The following is a 24957-nucleotide window of genomic DNA, read 5'->3' as shown; positions in this document are numbered from 1 at the left end:
AGAGCAAAGCCGCTCGAGGCTCCCACCTCATACCCCGACATGATCAGGCTGCAGATGCCGACGCCTCCCCACCGCCAAGGGCAGGGCTCTGCTCCGAGTCCCCTGGCAAGCAGGCCCAGGTCAAACTGCACTGCTAACCCAAGGTCTGTGCTTGCCTCAGGGACTGATCCACTGATCCACTTGACCCGAGGGGCTGCTGGCAGGGTCTGACTCAGCCTTCCCCACAGGAGGGAAGGCTCCCCCAGCTGGGATGTGCCTTGGAACCAGCAGCCTTGCTCCCGGTTCTTGAAAGGGACCAGGTAGGTCATCTGTTTTCTGGCTGAGGGGCCCAGGAGGCTACCATGCTGTGCCTTGGCCTCCTTTCCAAACGGGTCGTGCCAACCCTCCCTGCCTTCCACCTCCTTACCCCGTGGAGCCTGCCCACAGAACGGTGCTGGCCTCTACTTGGCCTTTCCTAACCTGATACATCCTCGTCTAAGAATCCCTAATCCTGGGGTTATCCTATGCTATTTCTCTCTCATCTGTTCCAGTGTTTGCGCTGGACTTGCTTCCACAGTAGGCTCTGGCTCCAGAGGAAGAGACGGTGGCTTGGTGAGCGGGGCTGAGCCTCCAGCACCTAGGAGAGAAAAGATGGCACCACCCAATGCAGTGTTGAGCAAGTCCTCCTTCCTGGAACTAGCAGGGCTGTAGTTAGAAACAGGCCAACAGTGCTAGGTCTGTGACAGCCTAGGAAGCAGCCATCCTGGGCAGGCTGCCTGGTCAGTGTGCTGACACCCAGCTAAGCCATGAGGAAGCCAGGACTGGCATAGCCTGTCTTCCTCCCCACCCCCAGCCATCAGGGCACCAGCTGTGAGGGTGCCAGCCTCCCTCCAGCACTGTCCCCTGCTGGCTCAGGGGGCATCCTAGAGCTCTGGGTAGCTGCCTACCTGAGGGGAGCGTTCTGTATGCAGCTGCTGAGGACATGGCCTGGCCTAGAGCTTGATTGGAGCCCAGAGGCTGCTGGAGAACAGCAGGCTTGCCGCTGGAGGTGCCACGGGGCTTGCACTTGGCGTCTTTAGCTGGTTTGGTCCAGACGAGTGCCTCCCCAACTTGGAGAGCAGCTCCCAACTTCTGAGCCATCTCCACCATCTTGTGTCCAGGTGGAAAGAAAAAAATCAGACACGACACTGGCAGAGATGAGCTAAGCCCTCTGCCCAGCTTCCCAGCAGGAGTGCAGCCTGTAGGCCCACGTGAGGCTGGTGATCAGCACACAGAAGGAAGTGCATGCCCTTGGTGAGCAGTGACAGCTCCAGGCTGGGGCACACGGGGGAGCTGGGCTCTGCCCTTCTCAACCCTGGGGAGGTTCAGACACACAGACCCAACAAGCCAGGATTTCCTCCATGATGATTTTCTTACAGGTGTGTTTCTCCAGAACCATGAGCCCAGGAGTCCTTAGTCAGGCTGGTTTGGGTGTGACCAAGTCTCCCTACCTCTGGGTCAGTTTCCACAGAGCCACTGTCCTTGAGCAGTCGGACCTTCTTCTCGAGCTCCTGATACTGGGCCAGGGCAGCCTTCTTCTCACCCTGGTTGTACAGCAGCACAGCGTAGTTCAAGTTTACCAAAGGGTTACACCTGCAGCAGACAGACAGCTCCTGTGGCTTACAGCGTGCCAACAGTGGTCATTTACATGACCGTCTCACAAACACAAGTGATTTCAGGGGAAATTAACCATAACACAGCAAATAGGACAAGTGTGTAGAACCGTGGAGAATGAAGGCATGAACCTACTCACACAGCAAGCAGGTGCTGGGACCAAGTCTGATATCCCCCCACCTTAAACAGAGGCTGGAAACGGTTGCATCCCCTGCAGCTAGTGGATGCCAGGGGTTTTAGAACAGGTTTACAGGCCCAGCACAGTAGCCTAGCAGCTAAAGTCCTCACCTTGTACATACCATGATCCCATATGGGCACCGGTTCTAATCCCAGCAGCCCCACCTCCCATCCAGCTCCCTGCTTGTGGCCTGGGAAAGCAGTCGAGGACGGCCCAAAGCTTTGGGAACCTGCACCCGCGTGGGAGACCTGGAGGAAGCTCCTGGCTTCAGATTGGCATCAGACAGAAGATATTTCTTTCTCTCTGTTTATCTGACTTTCTAATAAAAATAAATCTTAAAAAAAAAATCAGGTTTACTATCGCACACTGAGCTGGAGCCCTGCATGATGTCCCTGCTGCGTGCACAGGCCAGGCTGCAGTGACTCCAGAAAGCTCAGCCTTGCCCACAGCATCCCAGCCGAGAACTCACTGATCCAGGCGCACAGCTTCTGCGTAGGCTCTCCTGGCGTTCTCTAGGTCCTCCAGGTTGGTCAGGGCCACTGCAACAAGACAAGGCAGCACTGACGCAGACAGCTCAACTTGGCACCCTGTATGTGCAGCCCTCAGCAGAAGCCTTGCCTAGGACACCCGCCAGCTTTAAAGTTCTGTAGGGCAACAGCACTTTTGAGAGGACCCATCTACTCCACCAGCTGTGCACTCCTTTCTAACCAGTACCAAGGAAGAAGTCCAAATAAACAGGTGAACATACAAAGCCAGAGTTCTCAGGCTGCCCTTCCGGCCTTCCTGTCCCTCCCCAGACCACCACCACTGCCCCCAACAGCTGGGACGTTGTGACTTCACAGTTGCATCCACTTCAGCATCGCCATTGGGCCTTACGGTGTGGGTGTTCCCACCCCCAGGTACCCATCACAGCCAGGCAGCTCCCAGTCACCATTTGGGGTCACTGACTGTGATGAGCTCATGCCATGAAGACTGTCCGTGAAGACATGGACACTGCTTTGGGCTTATATTCAGTAAGTCCAGTGTATATGTTCCATCATTTTACATCTTTAAAATGACTGGTGTTAAAAGATAAAGGGCAGGGCCCGGCGCGGTGGCGCAAGTGGTTAAAGGTCCTCGCCTTGCACGCCCGGGATCCCATATGGGCACCGGTTCTAATCCCGGCAGCCCCGCTTCCCTTCCAGCTCCCTGCCTGTGGCCTGGGAAAGCAGCAGAGGACGGCCCAAAGCTTTGGGAACCTGCACCCGCGTGGGAGACCCGGAAGAGGCTCCTGGCTTCGGATCGGCATAGTATCGGCCGTTGCGCTCACTTGGGGAGTGAATCATCGGACGGAAGATCTTCCTCTCTGTCTCTCCTCTCTCTGTATATCCGTCTTTCCAATGAAAAAATAATAAAAATAAATCTAAAAAAAAAAAAAAGGATGAAGGGCAGAGGTTACTCCACACCAGCCGGGGCGAGCCAGGCTCAAGCCTACGGGCAGGTGTCTGGAGCACCTAGGTTCAAGGCCAACTCAACTCCTCACTCCAGTTTCCTCTGATGTACCCCGTGGAGGCAACAAGAAGGCTGAAGTGGTCAGGTGGCTGCTGCCCACATGCACAAGACTTGGATTAAGTCCCAACTTCATTCTGGGCCCAGCCCTGGCCATCCTGGGCATGCAGGAGATGAGACATTGGATGGGAATTCATTCTGTGTCAAATACATTTCCAACGGTATATCCCGTTATGTACTAACGGAGGCCAGTCATAAGAAAACTGACATTTACAGGCTTGATTATTCCCACATCAGACTGCTGGATCAAGTCCGTACTGCCCTGCTTCCAACCAGTGCCCTGCTAGAAAACGGCCTGGGTGGCACCAGGTTGAAATTCAGAGTAGAGTTCTAGGCTCAGACCTGGCTATTGGGCCATTTTGGATCAAAGACCTCTATCGCTCTGTATAAATCAACTTTTAAAAATAAAACCAAGGGCTGATGTTCACTGAGTGTTCAATCAACCCTGGGCACATAAAGTGAAGGAGGTAGAATCCCACCTAAGCCAGAACTGGGTTCCAGTGGAACTGGCTTGGCTCCTGGTTCCAGCTTCCTACTGACTCCCCGGAGACAGCAGGAGATGGCTCCAGCAGTTGCATCCTTGCCGCCCATGTGGGAGATTCAGACTGAGTTTCTGCCTCCCAGCTTTGGCCTGGCCCACTCCCAGTACTTGTGGCCATTTAGCGAAAAAACTCAAGGACAATAAATTTCTTTAACGCTCAGTAACATGTAGAACAGTGACAGTAAAGACCAGGCTCATAGCCCTCATGGTCTAGAACTTGACACCATAGAAAGCAAGAGAAAATAACTAAAAGATGAATGATGGATGACCTTGGTCTCAGTGGAATCCAGCAGCTCCTGCAGGACTCAGGCTTCCCTCAGCTCCCTCAGAGGGGTCCGTGTGCGTTCCCTTACCGGCCAGGAGCATGTACAGCTCCCCCATCTTTGGCTGGAAGTTGATGGCCGCACTGAGGAAGTGGAAAGCAGATGCGTACTGCTGCATGGTCAGGTGGACAAGGCCCAGGTTGTATAGAATCTTCCAGTCAAATGGTGCCAAGTAGTTGGCACGTTTCAGGCAGCTGATAGCCTGCAGGAGAGAGGTGCTTAATGAGGGAGGGGCGAGCTCAGCTGACCCAGTAAGCACACATGTGACACAGACAGGAAGCTGATGGGGATACTCACTGCCACGTATTTCTTCTTGCCAAAAAAGCACATTCCAATGTTGTTCCAGAGTGGAGGGCTCTCTGGAACAGCGCAAGCTACAACTCTGTACTTGGTGAGAGCAACATCAAAGTCCCCATGGGTCTGCATCATGCTGCCAGCTGCCAGGATGGCCTGTGTAGATGCCGCACACCAGGAGCAGTCCTGTCACTCCCAGAGAAGTGAGGAGACAGGAAAGCTGCCCCAGCTCATCTCTCCAAGCTATGGCACAATGTCCCAAGAACCTCCCTGCACCCCACACTGTGGCTTGACTCACTCACTTGTAGCTTCTAGCCAGAGAACCCAGGATTTTTAGACTGCTCTGCCAACCCCACCCGAGACATCACAACACACCAGTCCTGTCTGCTCCTCTCACTGAAGGGAAGGTTAAGCCAATCGATCAGCTACCACGATGACCTAATGCTGCGCTGGATCTGTGTCCTTCCCCGGCACTGCTCTCCCTCATGGCCTTCCTTCCCACCCACCGTCACATCGGCAAACTCGACTCTCAGGTTCATGAGGAATCGAAAAGTGCATTACAGAGACCAAGCGTGACAGTATTAGAACACCGGCTTCTTCAACCCACAGTCACACCGTCAGGAAGCAAGCTGCAGCACTTGATCATGGTGTCAGGAAGGGCAATTTCCCAGGAAAGCAAGGTGACAGAGCTGGCAAACCCTGAACACAAGCTCTGGGGACTCCCAGCCTACAGTACCTTGTAGTTGGTGGGGTCGTAAGACAGTGCATTTCCAAGGTGTTCAAATGCCTTCTGGTAAATGCCAAGCTGAGGGGAAAAAAAGTGTACCAGACCATTTATATCAGCAGGGAGACACAATGAAGGGACTCAATTCTCTTTTGAGGGAAAAAGAACTACAGGTATCAGACACAGAAAACAAAAGAGCCCTGCGTTGAGGCTGTCGCCCGTTCATATCAGGGGAACTACCGCCAATCCAGCTCCCTGCTGATGGCCTAGGAGAAGCAGAAGGTCACCCAGTTCTCCAGCCCCCTGACACCCACGAGGCTGCACCTGGCACCACCCTGGCCACTGCAGCCAGTCACCTGCAGAGTGAACGGGAAGGCTCAAGATCTGTTTTTCCCTTTAACACTGAATTTCAAGTAAAATGAAACAAAAAAGGAGTCATAATATCAACAGAGGCAGGACCTGGGGCTTGCGGGACTCTCCTCAGGGGCCGCGCAGGCTGGGACAGGAGAGACGGGGCTAACAGGACCCCACTCACAGGCAGATGCATGGAGCGCCACCTTGCTCCAAGCAGGGGCACCCTGCCTTCTCAGCAGCTCCTGGCTGGGAAGAAGGGGCAACAGAAACGGGCACAGCAACACAAGCCCAAACAGGCTCAAAAGAGCCAATCTTTGCAGAAGCCTGAAAAAGAACTGCTTTTTATCTGAGCACAAAAAAAATCCTTTATCAAAGAAAACAGAGAGCAAGGCCCAACAGCCTCACAGATTGAAAATGTGCTAAGTATCAAAATGCAAGGAAGCACCAGAGACTAAAGCAGCTGTCCTGTCAGTGGGTGAAGGAGTAGAGCACTCTCACCTGTAAGTAGAGCAATCCTAGAGTTGTAAGAAGTTCTGTGTTTTCTGGTGAGAACCTGCAACAGAGCAACAGGAAGCACATCAGAGGCAGCGAGACGCAGTGCCACTCCTCGTGCTGCCCCTGACCAACATGGAGCACCCACATCCCACAGTGTCTGGGTTCAAGTCCCATTTCTGCCTCCCAACTCCAGCTTCTTACCAATACAGACCCTGGCAGTGGCCTTGGCTAACGGGTCCCTGCCGGCTACGTGAGAGACCAAGATGGAGTTTCCAATTTCTGGTTTTAGCCTCAGCTTTAGCCTGAGCCATTGCAAGCATCTGGGGAAGTAAGCCGGCACAATAGGGCCCAGCACTACTGTGGCTAAATCCTCGCCCTGCATGCACCGGGAACCCATATAGGGGCTAGTTCGTGTCCTGGATGCTCCACTTCCCATCCAGCTCCCCACTTGTGGCCTAGGAAAGAGGCAGAGAATGACCCAAAACCTTGGGAGCCTGCACCCACATGGGAGACCCGGAAAAAGCTCCTGGCTGCTGGCTTTGGTTCAGCTCACCTCCAGCCATTGTGGACACTCGGGGAGTGATCCAGTGGATGGAAGATCTTTCTTTCTCCTTTTCTCTAAATCTGATCTGCCTTTCCAATAAAAATAAAATCTTAGAGGAAAAAAAGCAAGGAGAGCACTCCCTTTGCCTCTAAGGTAAAGAAAGATCGTTGTCTCTCCTCTCCATAAATATGCTCTACCTTACAATAAAAATAAGTCTTAAACAAAAAACAGGGCCCAGCACGGTGGCCTAGCAGCTAAAGTTCTCACCTTGTACTCACCAAGATCCCATATGGCCGCTGGATCTAATCCTGGCAGCCCTGCTTAACATCCAGCTCCCTGCTTGTGGCCTGGGAAAGCAGTCAAGGACGGCCCAAAGCCTTGGGACCCTGCACCCGTGTGGGAAACCAAGAGGAGGCTCCTGGCTCCTGGCTTTGGATCAGCTCAGCTCCCGCGGTTGCAGTCATTTGGGGAATGAATCATTGGACAGAAGATCTTCCTCTCTGTCTCTCCTCCTCTCTGTATATCATCTGCCTTTGCGACCAGGGCGAGCACTAGCTGCCTGTAAAACAGCCCAGCCAGGGAAGGCTAAGCAGTTTCCTAGTTCACTGGGGAATCTGCCTTCGTCTTTCCACAACAATATCTCAACTCAGTCCCTCCTCATGTGAGTAAAACTTCTATGACTCTAGCAGCACCCATGCCACCATCACTAGGCATTCTCACCAGAGCTGCCAGTCACGAATGATGGTTTCTACTTCCTCAGTGAGGCTCCAAACACCGTTTACTTTTTCTCGATTTGGAAACAGTAACTTCAGCACTTGACCAGTCCCTCGAGAACTGGTTCCTTGGATACACTGCATGGGCTGACCGCACGGCCACCACTGTCCTAGCAGATCAAGCACTACATCCCAGATGGGCACTGGCTCTAGTCCCATCTGCTCCATTTCCAATCCAGTTCCCAGCTGATGCATCCAGGAGAGCATGGAGAATGACCCAGGTGCCTGGGCCCTATACCCACCGGGAGATAAAGTCGTGCCTGAGTTCGACCTGACCCACCCCCGCTCATTGCAGCCATATGGGGAGTGACCCAACAGATGGAAGATCTTTCTCACAGCGTCTCCCTTTCAAGTCAATAAACTTTTTTTTTTTTTTAATAAAAGAGCCAACCTTTACGAGTGCTACGACTCAATACCACAGAGGCCCTTTAACACATGATGTGGTTTCTTCCTGTTTACCACATAAACAGCCTCTTGATGACAGAAACCTTCTGTTGCTTAGTAAACAAAGCAACCTTTCTGACATTTTGGGTTTAAAGTAAGGTTAAAGGAAATTCAGAAAGCAGCTTCTGACTACTGAAACCTAAGAGCTTACCCACATGGTAACAACTGGCCTTCTGTCTCACAAAGGCATGTGAGTCCCAAGTCACGGGCCAGTGGCACCTACAGGGTGTCTGAATGGGGCCTTGGAAAGTGGTTAGACTGCATTAGGCTCTGAGCGGGTCCCCATGACCTGTGATGGCACTACACAGCAAGACCACACAGGCGTGTCTGCTTCCTGCTCACCGTGCGGCCATCCCACCACATGTGTACTGCCATCACTGGTCTCAGCCCACTGCTGCGGCTGCAGTGAGCCACATTCACCTCTCTGCTTTTACATGTGGCTCCTCTCATGCGTTCTAGCCCTAGTAATGGAAAGCTGATCCATACCTTAACAGAAATCCTTGTGTAGTTCGGAGGTATCACTCAGTTCCATTCACAGTCTTGAACTACCATAATGATATTCAAAGCAACAAAGGGCTGGCGCTGGACACAGTAAGCTAAGCCTCCACCTGAGATCCCAGCATCCCGTGTGGGCTCAGGTTCGTGTCCCGGCTTTTCCACTTCCTATCCCCGAATATTCACAATGGCTGGAGCTGAGCCGATCGGGAGCCAGGAGCTTCTAGGTCCCAAGGTTTAGAACCAACCTCCATTGCTTTCCCAGGCCATAAGAAGGGAGCCGGAAGGGAAGTGGAGCAGCTGAGACATGAACTGGAGCCCATATAGGATGCCAGAGCTCGGAGGAGGACAATTAGCCACTAGGGCCATTGTGCTGGCCCCAGAAACAAATCTTGGAAAAAGAAAAAAAGAAAAAAAAGTCACCATGGGATAATGAGACTAGAATTTTACTGCTGAACCATGAGGTTTGTATACCAAATGCAATCTCTGGAAACAAAATCTGAAAAAAAGAATAGAGTGAAAATGACAGACTGTCTACTCCTCAATCTGCCCTCTTCCTCCTGGGCCTGTCTACTCTCCCTGCAGCTGCAGTGGCCATCTCACTAGTTCTGAACCGTGGAATACTAGTGGAAGCCATGTGCACCTCACCGCAACTGATTCATGGATGTTCCATTACAGCTTCAGCCTCTGGGGTGGTGACGACAACCAAGCAGTCACGAGCTCACAAAGGAGGCGACCAGATTCCTGTTGGCCCAGAGCAGCTGTCCTCTGGGATGAAGAGGACAAACAGTCCACTCACAGTCCCTTGGGAGAGTCTTAACCAAGCCTCAGCATGGCCTTGAACTCCTTCAACTACTCAGGGGTCATGCACGCTCGCTCCCGGGATTGCGCGTTCATACATCCTCTTGGCTTTTAGTTGCTCACGCATTGAAGAAAAAGCACTTACTCCACGGCCTTCCTGTAGACTCCGATGGCCTTGTCCAGGTCTCCCTCGAGCAGGTGCACCTTCCCCAGCATCACGTAGGTGAGCTCATGCCTGTGAAGCTGCAGGGCACTGTGCAGCTGCTCCTGTGCCTGACGAGGGAGGAGGAGGCCCCAGGATCACTAACACGCAAGGACAGCACCTTCCTCCCTCCTAACACAGGGCACCAGCTCTCAGTCCAGGGCCCCCAGGGCACCACTGACCAGCATCCCCAGGCAATGTGACAATAAATGAAAAGGGAACCAGTTATTCACTCAAGTCACAGGCAGCAACCCAAGCACCAAGGGCCCACTCTGGGTGCCATCCGTACTCCAGTCAGAGAACTGTAGTTTCTGTTCCACCAAAGCATAAAGCAAAGGGCTGATTATTCACTGATTCACCCTTGTGGCTTCAAGTAAAATCTAATTCTCCAATTCTCAGTACAAGCAAAGACCAAGGCCTGAGGCTGGTGTAACGGCAGAGCAAGGTAATCCTCCAGTTGCAGCACTGGCATCTCACATGCCAGTGAATCGAATCCTATCTGCTCCACTTCCAATCTAGCTCCCTGCTAATGTACCTGAGAAAGCACAGGAGGATGGTCCAAGTGCTTGGGTCCCTGCACCCATGTGGAGACCTGGAAGAAATTCCTGGCTCCTGGCTTCAGACCAGCCCGGTTCTGGCCACCACAGCCATGTGGGAACCCAGCAGGTGGAAGATCTCTCACTGGGTCTCCCTCTCTAACTCTCTCCTCCAGCTCATAGTATATTTCAGTGGACAGACATGTCCCTGCTCAAAATATTCTCCAAACTGTCAGAACCAAATATGCCAAGCTGTAGTACCATGCAAGAAACCCAAGTACCTACTAAATACATACTTTTTAATTCATATTTTTTGTTATCTCACAGGAAACAAAGAAGACACACTACTCATACAATGATTATATTTTTTATACCCATGACAGATGAGGCCACCCTATTTTCCAAAAGGAAGCAAACTAAACATTATGGAGCAGGAAGGGTTAGGGTTAACTTAGATTTGCAGCCTTGGTGGCACTGGAGACAGGAGAATCAGAATCACAGCGGAGCACCTCATGAAACCCCAGGTGCACCATTCCTGTGTCAGTTACCTTGCTGAACTGCTTCAGGTACATGTAGCAAACGCCCAAGTTATGGCAGATCTCCTGTGCACAAAACAGAAGGCAGGCAGCTTTAGGCATCATGCCGCAGCGGGATCAGGGCTAACAGGCAGCCGGAGACTGCTGACCACTTAGCAGAAACTTTAAAGGATGCACCACAGGCTGTAGTTCATATATTTCTGCAAAGAATTTCTTCATCTAAAAAATGTAAGAGCTACAGACAGAATAAGCGGGTCACTTTCCCGGGTCTGTGTGGGACCTGCACCATGTACTCCGCCCACCTCCCTATCTTTTTTCTCTGGCGGTTGCATCCTACCTACATCTTTTGTGTCCCCTTCCTTCTCAGCAGAGAATACCATCTAAGCCACAAACTCCGCCCTCATAAACCCACCCACTCTTCTGCCTGTGTCTGCACGCTTGAGTCATCTAGCTGTTTTCCCTGGGAAGCTGGAACCAAAGCAAAGTCAGCTAGTTACAAGCAACACACGCTGACGATGTGGACCCAGAAAGCCCATGGAGCCCCGTGGAGGCCACAATGATGTCATCATGTCATTAGGACCAGTCTTCGAAGTCAGGAACTCTACGGCCAGTGGGCCAGATCCCCTACCCTGCCCTTTTGTGTAAATTCTCTCGGAATGCAAACATGAAAACTTGTTCTCCGGCAGTTCCTTCACTGTTGAAGTTGCAGACGTAAAAAGTCACAACAGAGTCTAAAAAGGAGCCATGCTCCACATGTTTGCTAGCTGGCCCTTTACAAATGTGCCAACCTGATTTACACACAAACACTGATGAAGCAGGCCTGGCGTGGCAGCCTAGTGGCTAAAGTCCTGGCCTTGCAAGACCAGGATCCCATACAGGTGCCGGTTCTAACCCCAGCAGCCCCTCTTCCCATCCAGCTCCCTGCTTGTGGCCTGGGAAAGCAGCTGACAGCCCAAAGCCGTAGGACCCTGCACCAAAATGGGAGGCATAGAAGAGGCTCCAGATTGGCACAACTCTGGCTGATGCACTCACTTGGGGAGTGAATCATCAGATGGAGGATCTTCCTCTCTGTATATCTGACTTTCCAATAAAAATGAAATAAATCTTTTTTTTAAAAAATGATGAAGTGCTCCCAACACAGTAGCCTAGCAGCTAAAGTCCTCGTCATCCACGTGCCAGGATCCCACATGGGCATTAGTCCTAACCTCGACGGCCCTGCTTCCCATCAGGCTTGTGGCCTGGGAAAGCAGTCGAGGACGGCCCAAAGCCTTGGGACCCTGCACCTGCATGGGAGACCTGGAAGAGCTCCTGGCTCCTGGATTCGGATCGGCACAGCTCCAGTCGTTACAGTCACTTGGGGAGTGGATTATTGGACAGAAGATCTTCCACTCTGTCTCTTTTTCTCTCTGTAAATATGACTTTCCAATAAAAATAAAATAGATCTTTAAGGAAAAAAAAAAAACCAAAAACTACAATTTCCAACCTCTTTCACCGAAGAGGCAAGTGAGTGGAAGCGTGCTGAGGGATTCTTCCCTGGCACTGGTGGGTCCTCTTTGCACGGCCTCTTGTCTCTGCACCCCGGGAATGCACACGTGCTGCCAGAGCAGTCACCTTCTCATCAGGAGCAGAAACCTCTGCTGTGACATCCGGAGTCCACTGAATCAACAGGAGCAAGTTCTCACCTGGACCTCTTGTTCCGTGAGGAAAAGCATAAGCCCACACTTCTGTATTGCAATTACACATAAAGCGGGGGGTGAGAAGAGATGGGGGAATCAAAGAACGTTCCCTGACCCAGATAAAGATAAGCATCTTCGCAGAGAGAAGGCCGACTGGTTTCAGACAGAAGCAGGACGCAGCAGGTGCGCGCTCCTGGCACTCTGGAACCCTAACGGAGGAAGGACAGTCCCCAGTGCCGGCAGCTGCACAGCAAGCTAAGCCCCCACCTGCAGCACCAGATCCCACATGGGCTTCGGGCCCCGGCTGCTCCACTTCCATCCAGCTCCCTCCGAGGGCCTGGGAAAGCAGTGGAAGATGACCTAAGTCCTTGGACCCCACACTCATGTAACAGACCCAGAAGAAGCTCCTGCATCCTGGCTTTGGAACAGCCCAACTTCAGCTGCTGCGGCCATTTGCACATAAACCAGGGAATGGAAGATCTTTCCCTCTGGCTCTCCTTCTCTCTGTAAATCTACTTTTCCAATAAAAATAAATAAATCTTTAAAAATTAAAAATCTCCAGTGCTTCTAGAGAAGAAAAATTTATCAGTAAGCGTCAGACTGGTAAAAGACTGTGCAACAAAGACTGTCACAAACGCAGACAGCGGGGACCGCAAATTTAGGAGCGATGTGATCTGATCCCACGTGTGTCACACACGAGGGTAAATTCAGACCTGCCGGGCATTTCCTTCGAATGTAAAGTGTGTTCACCAATAAGAAAGAAACGAAATCTCCCTACTCACCCAGTCTTTCTGGTTCAGCCTCGCTGCTTCATTGTACACTTCAGCGGCAGCTTTATGTCTCCCTAAAAGGAATCTGGGGAGACCCATTACTTCCTTAAAACTCTCACCGCACTCACCTCCCTGCACTTACCCTGTGAGCTGGCCGTGCCGCCCTGCCCTCCGAGGGGCAAGGGCAGGTGCCCTCTTGGGAGGCCTGGACTAGCACTGCTCCAGGGCCCGAGTGCCCACCCTAGCCAGCTTTAGTTGAAAAATGAACCATAAACAAGGAGCACATAAGAAAAAAGCAAATGAACCAGCTTATTAAGCAAAAGCTGCCTTCACCGGTCCTTATACTCCGCTCCCAAGCCCAAGGGTCTTTGTGTGATACTGGGTCATGAGACTGGGAGAAACAGGAGAGCCAGGCTCCACAGGACAACTGCAAGTGAGAAAGGCAGAGCAGGTAAAGAAAACGGACATGGAAACCGCAGGGAGCATCTCACTGCTCAGCAAAGGGGATTGGAAAGCCACTTCCATCCAGGACACTCTCCCAACAGACACTCAAAACGTACCATGTGTCCAGTGGTATGTCAGCTACAGAATGATACAATGGGGCCTGGTGTGAGACAGCGTAGTGGTTAGGGTCCTCGCCTTGAACGCGCAAGGATCCCATATGGGTGCAGGTTCTAATCCCGGCAGGCCTGCTTCCCGTCCCGCTCCCTGCCTGTGGCCTGGGAAAGCAGTCGAGGACAGCCTAAAGCCTTGGGACCCTGCACCTGTGTGGGAGACCTGGAAGAAGTTCCAGGCTCCTGTCTTCGGATTGTCTCAACTCCAGCCACTATGGCCGCTTGGGAAGTGAACCATCGGATGGAAGATCTTCCTCTCTGTCTCTCTTTCTCCCTGTATATCTGCCTTTCCAATAAAAATAAATAAATCTTAAAAAAAAAAAAAAAGAATGATGCAATGGGAACTCTCCTGTGAGCTGCCAGGGACAACGTATCGCCATATGCATGAGAAAGAGTTCTCCCTTCCAAATGGAATGTAGTGTTTGAAAAAATTTAGTTCCTTAATACCACTACTCTCATTTTCTCCAATTTCCAAAGAATTCCCATGAAGCAGCTTGCCCCTCAGGCAGTGCTCTAGAAGACACAGCCACCACTGTCCCAGCGCATACTCACAGGGACCTGGCCACCTGCTTGAGGTTGTCCACACTCTGAGGGCTGAGCACAGCACACGTCTCAAAGAGCTCCAGGGATTCTTGGATATTTCCTTCTAGGCGAAATATCAATGCTGCCAAGCAATAGAAAATATAGAAAATAAAACCATGTGCTGGCACAAAGGAAACCTGGAGCCAGGAAAAATGGAGAAGGAAGTGGGAAACCACACCAAAGAAATCTCTTGGACAGGGCCCAGCACAGTAGCCTAGTGGCTAAACCCTCACCTAGCGTGTACCAGAATCACACATGGTCACCAGTTCGTGTCCCCGTGGCCTCGCTTCCCATCCAGCTCCCTGCTTGTGGCCTGGGAGGACAGCCCAAAGCCTTGGGACCCCGCACCTGCTTGGGGTACCCGAAGAAGCTCCTGGCTTCTGGCTTCGGATCATGTCAGCTCCAGCCTTTGCGGTAGCTTGGGGAGCAAACCAAAGGATGGAGGCTTTTTCTGTCTCTATCTTCCCTTCTCTCACTAACTCTGTCTTGCCAAAACTAAATTTTTTTATTTAATCATAACCAAAACAGGGACTCAGACTCCAGCACTCCAACATGTGATGTGGTGATCCAGCGCAGTCTTAATTGCCACACGAAACACTTACCAGATATCTGTCTTTAATACAATCGGATATGACTTCAGAAGGGCTGAGACCATAAGCCCAAACCCGGACGGACTAAAGCCTCTTCAGGAAGGAACTTCAAGCCTTCCTTGCATTCACTCTAAAGACAGTCGGTCCCTTTGAAGATTTTGATGCAAACATCAGAATATTTTTGGCCTTCCTCATCAGATGCTTGACCTATGATCGTTCCGACCACCTGACAACTTTCAGAGACCACCCAAGTGGGGTCAGCAGAACCAAGCCCACCACTAGCAAAGAACTAACTAGTAGTATGTCATTTCCTGGTCTTCAGTAGAGCAATCAATTAGAACAAACAATTTCTCCTAAACCTAGATTTTCATAAGAATTGATCAGGCTCTGGGTGAAATCATCCTTGGATTGGTGAAATCCACAGCATTCCAGAACTATCCAAACTACTTGGGGAAGAACCCCCAGAATATGTACACACCGAGACTCTGGGGTGATATGAGGTGGCGGCTCCTCATCCCTGGGTACTGGGACGTGTGGAAAGTCAAGTGTGGCTTCCCCCTTTGTCTCTCCCCTTCCCCCAGAAACAACAAGAAACAGCAAATTTGCAAACAATGAGTTCACCCAATTTTCTCTAAACCTTGATCCCTCCCACCCTGATCAACCATATAATTATAAAAATAAATAAATAGAAGAACTTATCAGGCTCTGAAGACTGAAACTTGTAATACTAGAAATAAAAGCATTTTTTCTTCCATGACACACTTACAGGTGTCAATATCTTACCAAATTTGTGAGAGGAATTATGAATTAAGCTGAGGAATATAAATGCAATGAATCTAAGCAATATCATTTATTCGTTTATTTCATAGTGTCATCAAGAAAGTTCCTGGGTAAGCCGATGTTGCTGCTTTGGACACTACAGGGAAAATTTTAAACTAGCAGTACCTATATTTGCTTTCTGATGAATTTGTTCTCTGCTTTATCCTGCAGACTTCTAGGCCTCGATTTTCGCCCAACTACAAGGATCCTTTCCAAAAGCACCTGCTGGCCCTGACATCGCTGCAAGAGGCCCGGGTCCTAAGTGGCCATTTTGAAAAGCACCAGCCAGAAGCTCAGAGGGTGAAAGCAGTCAGCTCTGTCAAGTGCAGTTCAGGATGGGCATTTTACCTGGCAGTGAGGATGCCAACTAAGACCCCCACATCCCACATGACAGGGTCTGGGTTCAAGCCCCAGGTTCTGAATCCAGTTTTTTGCTAATACAGACCATGGGAAAAAGTGGTCCGGCCCAGTAATTGAATCGGCCATCCACATGACAGACCTACTGACTTCCCAGATCCCAGCTTCAGGTGACCCCAGCCCTGGCTGCTGCAGGCAGCTGGGGAATGAACCAGCACACGGCAGCTCTTCCTCTAGGCCTTTCAAATAAATGAACTTGTTTAAACATACCATTTACTTTTTTAAAAATGTAACAATTAAAAAAAAAAAAAACCTATAAAAAGTAAATGATATCAATGTGGAACATTTACTTGAATTTCAATATTTCATGAGATATTTTCTTTTTTCAGGAATCTAGGAGAACTGTATTTCTCCAGCGATAGAAAAAGATCTTGTCTTACCTTGTACATAGATTGCATATTCACATAATCCGTGAGTCTCTTGAAGCTGCTCTTTGATAACAGCCTAAAAGAGGAAGGAAAATACTTCTAAGTGGTAGCTAAATGTCTTTTAAGAAAAGGCAGACAAAAAAAGCAGGCATTTAGCCAATGGATTAAAAGCCTTACCAGGACGTCCAGACCCTCTTCCAGAACTCCTTGATTTGAGTCCTGGCTGTGCTTCCAATCCTAGTTCTTACAAATGTTCACTCTGGAGGCCAGTGATGGCCCTCCCACCTGCATGGGAGACCCAGGCGGCTCCTGCCCAGTCCAGACCCAGCTGTCGTGGGCATTTGGGGAATTAATCAGTGGATGGCAGGTCTCTGTCTGCCTCTTTGGCTTCCAAATAAATGAAATGTATAAATAATTTTGCTTTAAAAATAAAGCACACATGGACAAGGAGCACACGTAAGAAATCTAGGATATAAAGCAATCATTCCAAAGCAATTCAATCTCAACTTCTTGCTTACGACTCATTATTTTCAAATACTGATTGGCAAACTATGGGCTCACAGGATATTATTTTCACTCATTAAAAACCTTGCAGAAGGAGCCTCCTGCAATGCCAGCATCCCATACGCAAGCACGGTCCTCAATGTTCTCTTGTGATGTAGCTCCATACTAATGCAGGAGTTCTAAGCGCTTGGCTTTGTCTTGGCTCAGCCACAACCTTTGGGGTCATTTGGGGAGCAACCCAGTGCACAGAAGATCAATTTCTTTATCTCTGCCTTTCATATAAATCTTCAGAAGGTAAAATTTAAAAATGTGAGAAACTTAAAGAGTGTACACCTCCATCCACTAGCTCACTCCCCACATGTCCATGACGTAGCCAGAGCTGGGCCAAGCTCAAAGGCGGATGCTAGGAACACAAGCCACACCTCTTTCTCTTTCTCTAAAGCAATGGATTCATTACTTTAGCCTCTGTGGGTCTGCATTAGCAGGAAGCTGGAGTTAGGAGTGAGAGCTGGGCAACAAACCCATGCATTAGGTATGGGAAGAAGCCATCTCATCTGTTAGCCCAGCTTAGTTAGGATAACAGCACAGTCAAGCCAACTGCTAAGCAAAATGCCTCGCCCCTACAGAACAGTTCTATACAGCTCTCAAGATAAGAATTTTTCAAAATATTTTTAAAGTGTAATATAGAACTCATATATGAGCTAAAGAACACTGTATATGGACTGTAAAGAAAGTCTAAACAATTTCCTGCATACTCATCACAGAAAGTTTACCAGCCTGCCTAAACTCTGACTAGACTGTGTGTGTGTGTGTGTGTGTGTGTGTGTGTGTGTGTGTGTGTGTGTGTTGTGTAGAAGGAGAGATTTTCAAGCACTACTACTAATGCTAGCAATGCTCTGAGGAAAACACAGGCTCTACCTTTGTCCTGTGCTGAGCCAACTAAGCCTATAGCACAACAGCTGAGAGGGCAAACAAAACTGCTGGCAGGGGCTTCAACAGAACCCACAGCAGCCATGAAAGTCAGAGACAGGACTTCACAGGCCATGCCAGTGGTACACAGAACATCACTACGGGGGCACGGCTGAAAGATGAGATTAGGGGTAAGGTTAGCAGAAGTCTCCCAGTCATTTAAATTACAACAATGAGAATTAAAGCACAGAGAGGGGGAAGCAGCCAAATCAAGAGATGGTCAGTGGAGGATCTCCATACCTATCTATAACACAGTGCCAGCTGGGTGAATGATGTGATCCATCTCTGAGACAGGAGTGGCAGGAGGAATGTGGCGGGAGCAGATGAATTCAGCCACAGAGAAATCTGGCTTGAAATGCTGATGATGCACTCAGTAGGTATTAGACTAATCTGAAGATGAGGAAGGACAGAATGAGCAGAAAGGGGGCCAACCATGGAACATCCTCCAACTTTCAAGAAGTAGGCAGAGGCCCCAGCTGCAGGCAATTGCCTAGGTTGCCTTGTACCTAGGCAAGCATTCCACTGCTGGGTAAAAAGCAGCCACTGGCTGGTGGGCACTCTATACCTGGTTAATGCCAAACTTACGTTAATTATATCAATATGCCAACATAATTGCTTGCTTTTTATTGGGGGGGGGTATTTGTTTGTTTGTTTTTGTTTTTTGATTAGTAGAGACAGAGGGGCTTGCTGAGCCAGGACAAGCCATCCTAGCATCCAGGCAGAGGGACTGCAGATTGCCTAGAGAAGGATGTATGGGGATATATTGGAGTGGGAGCAGCTGAAGAAATGATTTATTTGGTATTCCACAGACTGGGTCATTACACTTACATGCAAGGGGAGGGAGCTGAGGTGGAGTGGTTTCAGGAAAATGTCTGGGTCAGGCCAAGGCACCAGCCCAAGTAGGAGATCTGGGCTGGGCTACATAGCATCACCCACCACCTGCTGGCACACACAAAAACTGAGAAGGGGCATTCCTGGCTGGGTTAGGCCACAGTGCCCACCCATATGTGTTGGAGCAAAGGGTGGGCCATACCAGGCTGGGTTGCAACACCTACCAGAATGCAAGAGAACCAGATCTGGGATCAGACACTGCAGGAGAATTGTGGGCTAATCTCTGTGGGACTGTAGCACCCACTGATGCAAAGAGTGAGGGTCGTGACAGCCAAGTCAGTCTGGACCACAAGCTCACCTAACAGAAACCCATCTGACACTCACAGGAGCTAGGGCTGGGAGGAAGCTGGGCTGGACAAGGATACAGTAACCACCAGCACAGGGAAAAGCAAGACTAGGGCAGACCAAGCCAAGCACAGCCACTGCATCCACTGGCACACATGACACCGAGGGTTGGGTGAGATCGATTGCTGGCAATGATAGGGAAACTTGAGGAACTCCCCTGCAAGGTTGCAGTTCCTGCTGCTGAGCATGACAGTAGGGGCACGGAGGAGGCCAGCACAGACTGGATCACAGCACCCACTGGATTACGTGTGAGACCAGCCTGGTGGTGTGCCTGGCAGTTAGCACCGACCAGCCATAAGTGAGAGCCAGGACAGGATGCAGGCCAGGCTGGTTGGACCACAACACCCACCAGTTCACATGAGGGCTGAGGATGAGCCAGGCTGGGTTAGGCTGCTATATCCATCAGTGAGAACTGGGACTGGAAGTGGGCCAGGTTAAGCCAGGCTATACCAAGTGTTGGCAAATGCCAAGACTGGGGGCAGGCCATCTCAGACAAGGGTGTACACAAGAGACAAAGAGGATGTAGGCTGGGCTGGGCTAGGCCACAACACATGCCAGCACACAGAAAAAGTGGGGATGGGGAAGGACCTGGTAGGGATTACCGAAAGTTGCCCCAACTAGGCCATGGCACCCACATGTGTATGTGAGGACTGTCTATGGGAGGCTGGCTAGGCTGCAGCACCCATCAGTATGTGTGAAATACAGGGTTGGGTCACAACTAACTAGACAGCTGCATCAACCTGTATGTGCCTTGGCTGAAAAAGAGGGCACAGCATACACCAAAAACCCCCACATAGATACCAGTTCTAATCCTGATGGCCCCGCTTCCCATCCAGCTCCCTGCTTGTGGCCTGGGAAAGCAGTCAAGGACAGCCCAAAACCTTGGGACCCTGCACCAACATGGGAGACCCGAAAGAGGCTTCTGGCTCCTGGCTTTGGATCGGCGCAGCTCCAGCCATTAAAGCTAGTTGGGGAGTAAATCAACAGAGGGAAATCCACTCTGTCTCTCCTCCTCTCTGTATATCTGACTTTCCAATAAAAACAAATCTTAAAAAAATTAAAAAAAAAAAAAAAAGAAAAGAAGAGAAAGAGCAGAACACTTGCTTCCACCCAGAAACCAAGAAGCCCCAGCCAACTGGCCTTTCGCCCTGCCCTTGATTCAAGAGGCCATGGAACCACCGGTTCTAATCCCGGCAGCTCCACTTCCCATCCAGCTCCCTGCCTGTGGCCTGGGAAAGCAGTCGAGGACGGCCCAAAGCTTTGGGACCCTGCACCTGTGTGGGAGACCTGGAAGAAGTTCCTGGATCCTGGCTTTGGATCGGCATAGGATCGGCAGTTGCGCTCACTTGGGGAGTAAATCATCGGACGGAAGATCTTCCTCTCTGTCTCTCCTCCTGTCTGTATATCTGACTTTCCAATAAATAAATAAATCTTAAAAAAAAAAAAAAGAGGCCATGGAACACACCTGACCGCCCCCAGCCAATCAGAAGTCCCATTAGCAACCAAGGTCAGTTGGTCTGCGTGTGGGGCCAGTGAAACTCAGGTTTTTAAAAACAGCAGTATCCAAGCGGAAGCTAACCAGTCCACAAAGTGTGGGACCACAGGAACTGTCTTATGTGCTGGGCAGCAGCTGCCCCACTCCACAGCAGACACTGTCAGTCACCTTCCCAGGGGTCTCGTTCTCCCGGTCACTGCAGGCTCTCACCTTGCATGCTTCATAATCCTTCCGGATATAGTGCAGGTGAATCAACCAGTTCTGCTTCTCCAAAATAGGAAACTCTGGAGCTGGACAGCAGATTTTGACAAAACAAACGACAGTTATTCCTGGATTTTCTTCCTAGCATTGTCTTTACATCTAAATTAACCACACACATACTACAATATATTAAATCCTTCACGCTGCTAGGAACATAGTGTAGCACACCGGAAACAGAACATTAAACTGAGAATATGTATCCTACCATTTTACCCCATGTATGTGCCTGAGCTTCTGCCACTTCTAATGTCAGTTTCTCAAATGATAATTTGGTTTAAATAACATGACATTTCTTCAGGCTAGCTCTGTGGTACAACAGGGTAAGCAGCTGCCCCCATGCGGGCACTAGTTCAAGTCCCAACTGCTCCACTTCTCATCCAACTCCTTTCTAATATGCCTGGGAAAGCTGTGTAAGACAGCCCCAAAACCATGGGCCTCTACCATCCATGCTGGAGACCCAGAAGTTCCTGGTTTCTGATTTTGGCATGGCACAACCCTAGGCATTGCAATGGTTTGGGGAGTTGAACCAGCACATAAAAAATCTCTCTCTCTCCTCTAATTCTGCCTTTCAAATAAGCACGTAAATAAGCCATTGAAAAAAATAAAATTTTTATTTTTTTCTTTCTCCTCTCATTGCAGATGGCACAATTTTCTAAAGAAAATTTCACAAATGTTACTAGTGAAACAGAATACATAAAACATAATGTCACATCTGACAGATCAGAATGCCGGGCGTTTCCTCCAGCTCTCACACATGGGTGCAGGGACCCAAGTACGTGGGCCATTTTCCACTGTTTTTCTAGGCACGTTAGCAGGAAGTTGGATCAGAAGAGAAAGTGAAGCAGCCAGAATCAAACTAGCACTCATATGGGATGCCAGTGTTACAAATTATGCCATGGTGCCTGCCCCACAACTTTACTAAAATCCTACAATAGGGCCCGGCAGCGTGGCCTAGTAGCTAAAGTCCTCGCCTTGAACACGCAAGGATTCCATATGGCCGCAGGTTCTAATCCCAGCAGCTCCATTTCGCATCCAACTCCCTGCTTGTGACCTGGGAAAGCAGCTGAGGATAGCCCAAAGCCTTGGGACCCTGCACCCGCATGGGAGACCTGGAGGAAGCTCCTGCCTCCTGACTTCGAATCGGCATAGCACCAGCCGTTGAGGTCACTTGGGGAGTGAATCATTGGACGGAAGATCTTTCTGTCTCTCCTCCTGTCTGTATATCTGACTTTCCAATAAAAATAAAATAAATTTAAAAAAGAATCTTACAATAAAAGACAAAAGTTTTGGGCCCAGCTCAATAGTCTAGTGGCTAGAGGCCTCACCTTGCAAATGGGCACATGGGATCCATATGGGCACTGATTCTAATCCTGGCTGCTCCGCTTCCCATCCAGCTCCCTGCTTGTGGCCTGGGAAAGCAGTCAAGGACAGCCCAAAGCCTTGGGACCCTGCACCTACCTGAGGGACATGGAAGAAGCTCCTGGCTTCAGACTGGTTCAGCTCCAGCCATTGCAGCCACTTGGGGAGTGGACCAGTGGACAGATCTTTCCTCTCTGTCTCTCCTTCTCTTTGTAAGTCTGCCTTTCCAATGAAAATAAATGAATCTTAAAATTTTTTTCAATAAGAAATAAAAGACAAGTTTTTTGAAAATGAAAAAAAAAATGCCAAAATGTCCTCAAGAACCCAGAGACTCATGAGATGGGACATTTGGAGTTAGAGGGAAGCCACTACCAAATCCAAGTGCTATCACATCATTTCACACTCCTGAAGATACGTGTCTAAAAGCTGAAGGAGCAGCTGTGACACAGTGGGTGGAGCCAGTTTGGGACACCCACATTTCCTACGGGAATGTCTGGCTCCAGTTCTGGCAACTCCACTTCCAACCCTGCTTCCTTCCAATGCAGTTCTGGGAGGCAGCAGGTGTGGGCCCACGTGGCTGAATTCCTGCTTCCCACATGGCAACTGTGAATGATGTACCAGGCTCCTGGCTTCAGCTACTGCACATACTGGATGGAAGTATAAGTTGTCTCATTCTTGTTCTGTCTTCCACTGGAAACTAAAAGAACTTGAGTTTCACCAAAGACCTCAGAGATCACTGTCCCATAATCATGCCAGTACCAAATGAGTGAATTTTAAAAATGCATAATTTCTAATTTACTCATTCAACTTCAAAAATGTATAATTTTCTCATCCGTAAAATCGAGTCTCATTCTTTCAACCAATATTTACTAACTGCCTAACACTGTCAGGCACTGAAAACCCAGAAATAATCAAAAACGACTCCAAATTCGAGGAGTTCACGAGAGTTGGGGCAGACAGCAAAGGCGGGGAGGAACGTGCTCACAGAATGAGAAGATGATAATAAAGCAAAACAACGAAGGCAGATCGAGCCCTGGGTAGGACATTATCGTTGGAAGCGGAGGCAACAACATACTCATCTTCGGACTTAAAATGACCAGGTGACTTACAACAGAAGTCCAAACAGTGCCCAGGTGGGGAATTATTTTTCTGTCTCCCTGCCTCTTTCTTTAATAATACCATAAAAGAATGGGTAAAAATAGTGCCTGGTACACAGGAAGCCCTATAGAAGTTTTGGCTTTTGTTGCTGTTACATTTTACTTATTTTCAAAAGTGAGAGAATTCTGGATAACTTGGAAATCCCTACATCTGCAAATTCTGAATTTACAGTTATAATTTTACCTTTAAATGTGTGTGCTGAATTTCGTACGTTCCAAATCATTGCTCAGTCCAACTCCCCACTATAAACCAGGTTCTCGCCTTCCTTTGCAAGTATTATGAGATGACCTTCTGGAAAGTTCTCAAAAACGTGAAAGCAGAGCACAGCTCCCCCGTTCTATGATGAAAACAGAGGACACCTTGCCTGCTATGTCACCACAGAGATTGGGTGGCCCGCCACTGAGCTGAAGGCCAGGCCTCAGCCCCACCCCAGGCACCTGCCAAGGTGGAAGGCTGGCAGCCCAGCAACAGCACTCCTTGCCCCATTCTACTCTTCTGTGACATCTCATCCTCACGCCTCCTCCCACCTGATGTGTTTTAGACAATTCCTTGCCTGAATACACAGGTCACCTCAAGGGCTCTTCTATTATTTATCCAGGTGCTAAGTTGTCCTAAGCAGGGTATATGCAGACCCAATATTACTAACTCTGATTAATGTTTCAGCTGCATCCCAGCTACAGAAGAGCTAAAGAAAATAGCTGTAGTTGGGATCCTTAAGCACATATTTGCCTTAGTCACCCAAGGCCTTTTTAAGAATGCTGCAGACAAGCCCTTGCCTGGTAAAGGACCTCTTCCAGCTCTCCCAGGTCAGCACTAAGAGCTCAACTCGGGCCCCAGCCTTCTGTGGAACTCGGACAAATGGTTTAACTTTACTAGTCCTCCTCTAGTCCCTCTAATTTTCATTGGAAAATATGAAAAATAAATATGGTCATTCAATAATCGTTCATTTTCTCGTGCCAAAGAGGAATTGTAAAACTTTTACTTCAAAATAGCATCTGGGCCATCAGAAAATGTGACAAATGTGGAATGTAAACCTAGAACAGTCTAATCACTAACACCTGAACTGGGTCACTGTTAGACTCCAACAAGGAAACAGGGTGAGACCACTGCAGGATTTAACAAAAGGGACTGTGACGGGGGAATGGAAGAGGCGAGAACCTGCAGGAACAGCTCAGAGATGACTCCGGGCACTGACATCACGCAGGGACACAGGAAGGAAGGGCATTGCTACCAGCAGCCGGGGCTGCGGCCACCAGCAGGCAGCTGCTGCTGAGTAGAGGCCCAGAGCGGGCCAGGCTGGCTCCTCCTTCCTCCCACCTGCTAACCCAGCCAGAAGGGGAGGGTTCTTCCTGGGGAGGAAGAGGGGCTGTCGAGAGCCAGGGCCTCACAACAGCAAGACCATAAGAGGAGGTGAAGTTAGGCGTGGGGGTAAACAGTCCAGCAGCAATGGAACATTGTCACCATGTAGGAATGTAACTAACAGAGAACAGATACAGGGGTGAACAGTACTGATTCAAAGATATTCACTAGAAGCTGCCTTCTAATTTCATTATTAAACTGCTGTTATACCTAAATAAGTCTTTAAAAAAAAAGAAACAGCGGGTGGGGGGGTGCGCAGGCTGGCTCAATAGCCTAGAGGCCAAATCCTCGCATTGCATGCACTGGGGATCCCATATGGGCACCAGTTCGGATCCCGGTTGCTCCACTTCCCATCTATCT

General features: G+C 49.6%; 1 protein-coding gene across 2 annotated transcripts in view; it reads right to left on the bottom strand.

Moving 5' to 3' along the window:
• Positions 1-288: 288 nt before the first annotated feature.
• The window catches only part of BBS4 (Bardet-Biedl syndrome 4), a 34702-nt gene continuing 10033 nt past the window's right edge, over positions 289-24957 (bottom strand). The window contains exons 3-16 of one of the 2 annotated variants that reach the window (XM_040969095.1): positions 20671-20750; positions 16269-16332; positions 14033-14144; positions 12879-12951; positions 10433-10486; positions 9292-9419; positions 6093-6147; positions 5253-5321; positions 4520-4672; positions 4253-4424; positions 2280-2349; positions 1470-1611; positions 927-1128; positions 289-616 (exon numbers count right to left, since the gene is read on the bottom strand). In XM_040969095.1, the coding sequence (XP_040825029.1) occupies positions 507-616; positions 927-1128; positions 1470-1611; positions 2280-2349; positions 4253-4424; positions 4520-4672; positions 5253-5321; positions 6093-6147; positions 9292-9419; positions 10433-10486; positions 12879-12951; positions 14033-14144; positions 16269-16332; positions 20671-20750 (1484 nt within the window). In that variant the 3' untranslated portion in view covers positions 289-506. The remainder of the gene's footprint in view (positions 617-926; positions 1129-1469; positions 1612-2279; positions 2350-4252; positions 4425-4519; positions 4673-5252; positions 5322-6092; positions 6148-9291; positions 9420-10432; positions 10487-12878; positions 12952-14032; positions 14145-16268; positions 16333-20670; positions 20751-24957) is intronic. The other variant, XM_040969096.1, reaches the window with a different exon arrangement.

Source organism: Ochotona curzoniae, unplaced genomic scaffold (assembly GCF_017591425.1).
Source record: "Ochotona curzoniae isolate NIBS_2020 unplaced genomic scaffold, NIBS_Ocur_1.0 scaffold_4701, whole genome shotgun sequence".
NCBI classification, from domain to species: domain Eukaryota; kingdom Metazoa; phylum Chordata; class Mammalia; order Lagomorpha; family Ochotonidae; genus Ochotona; species Ochotona curzoniae.
The sequence above is the reverse complement of the archived record's forward strand: the minus strand, read 5'-3'. Positions and strand labels throughout refer to the sequence as shown.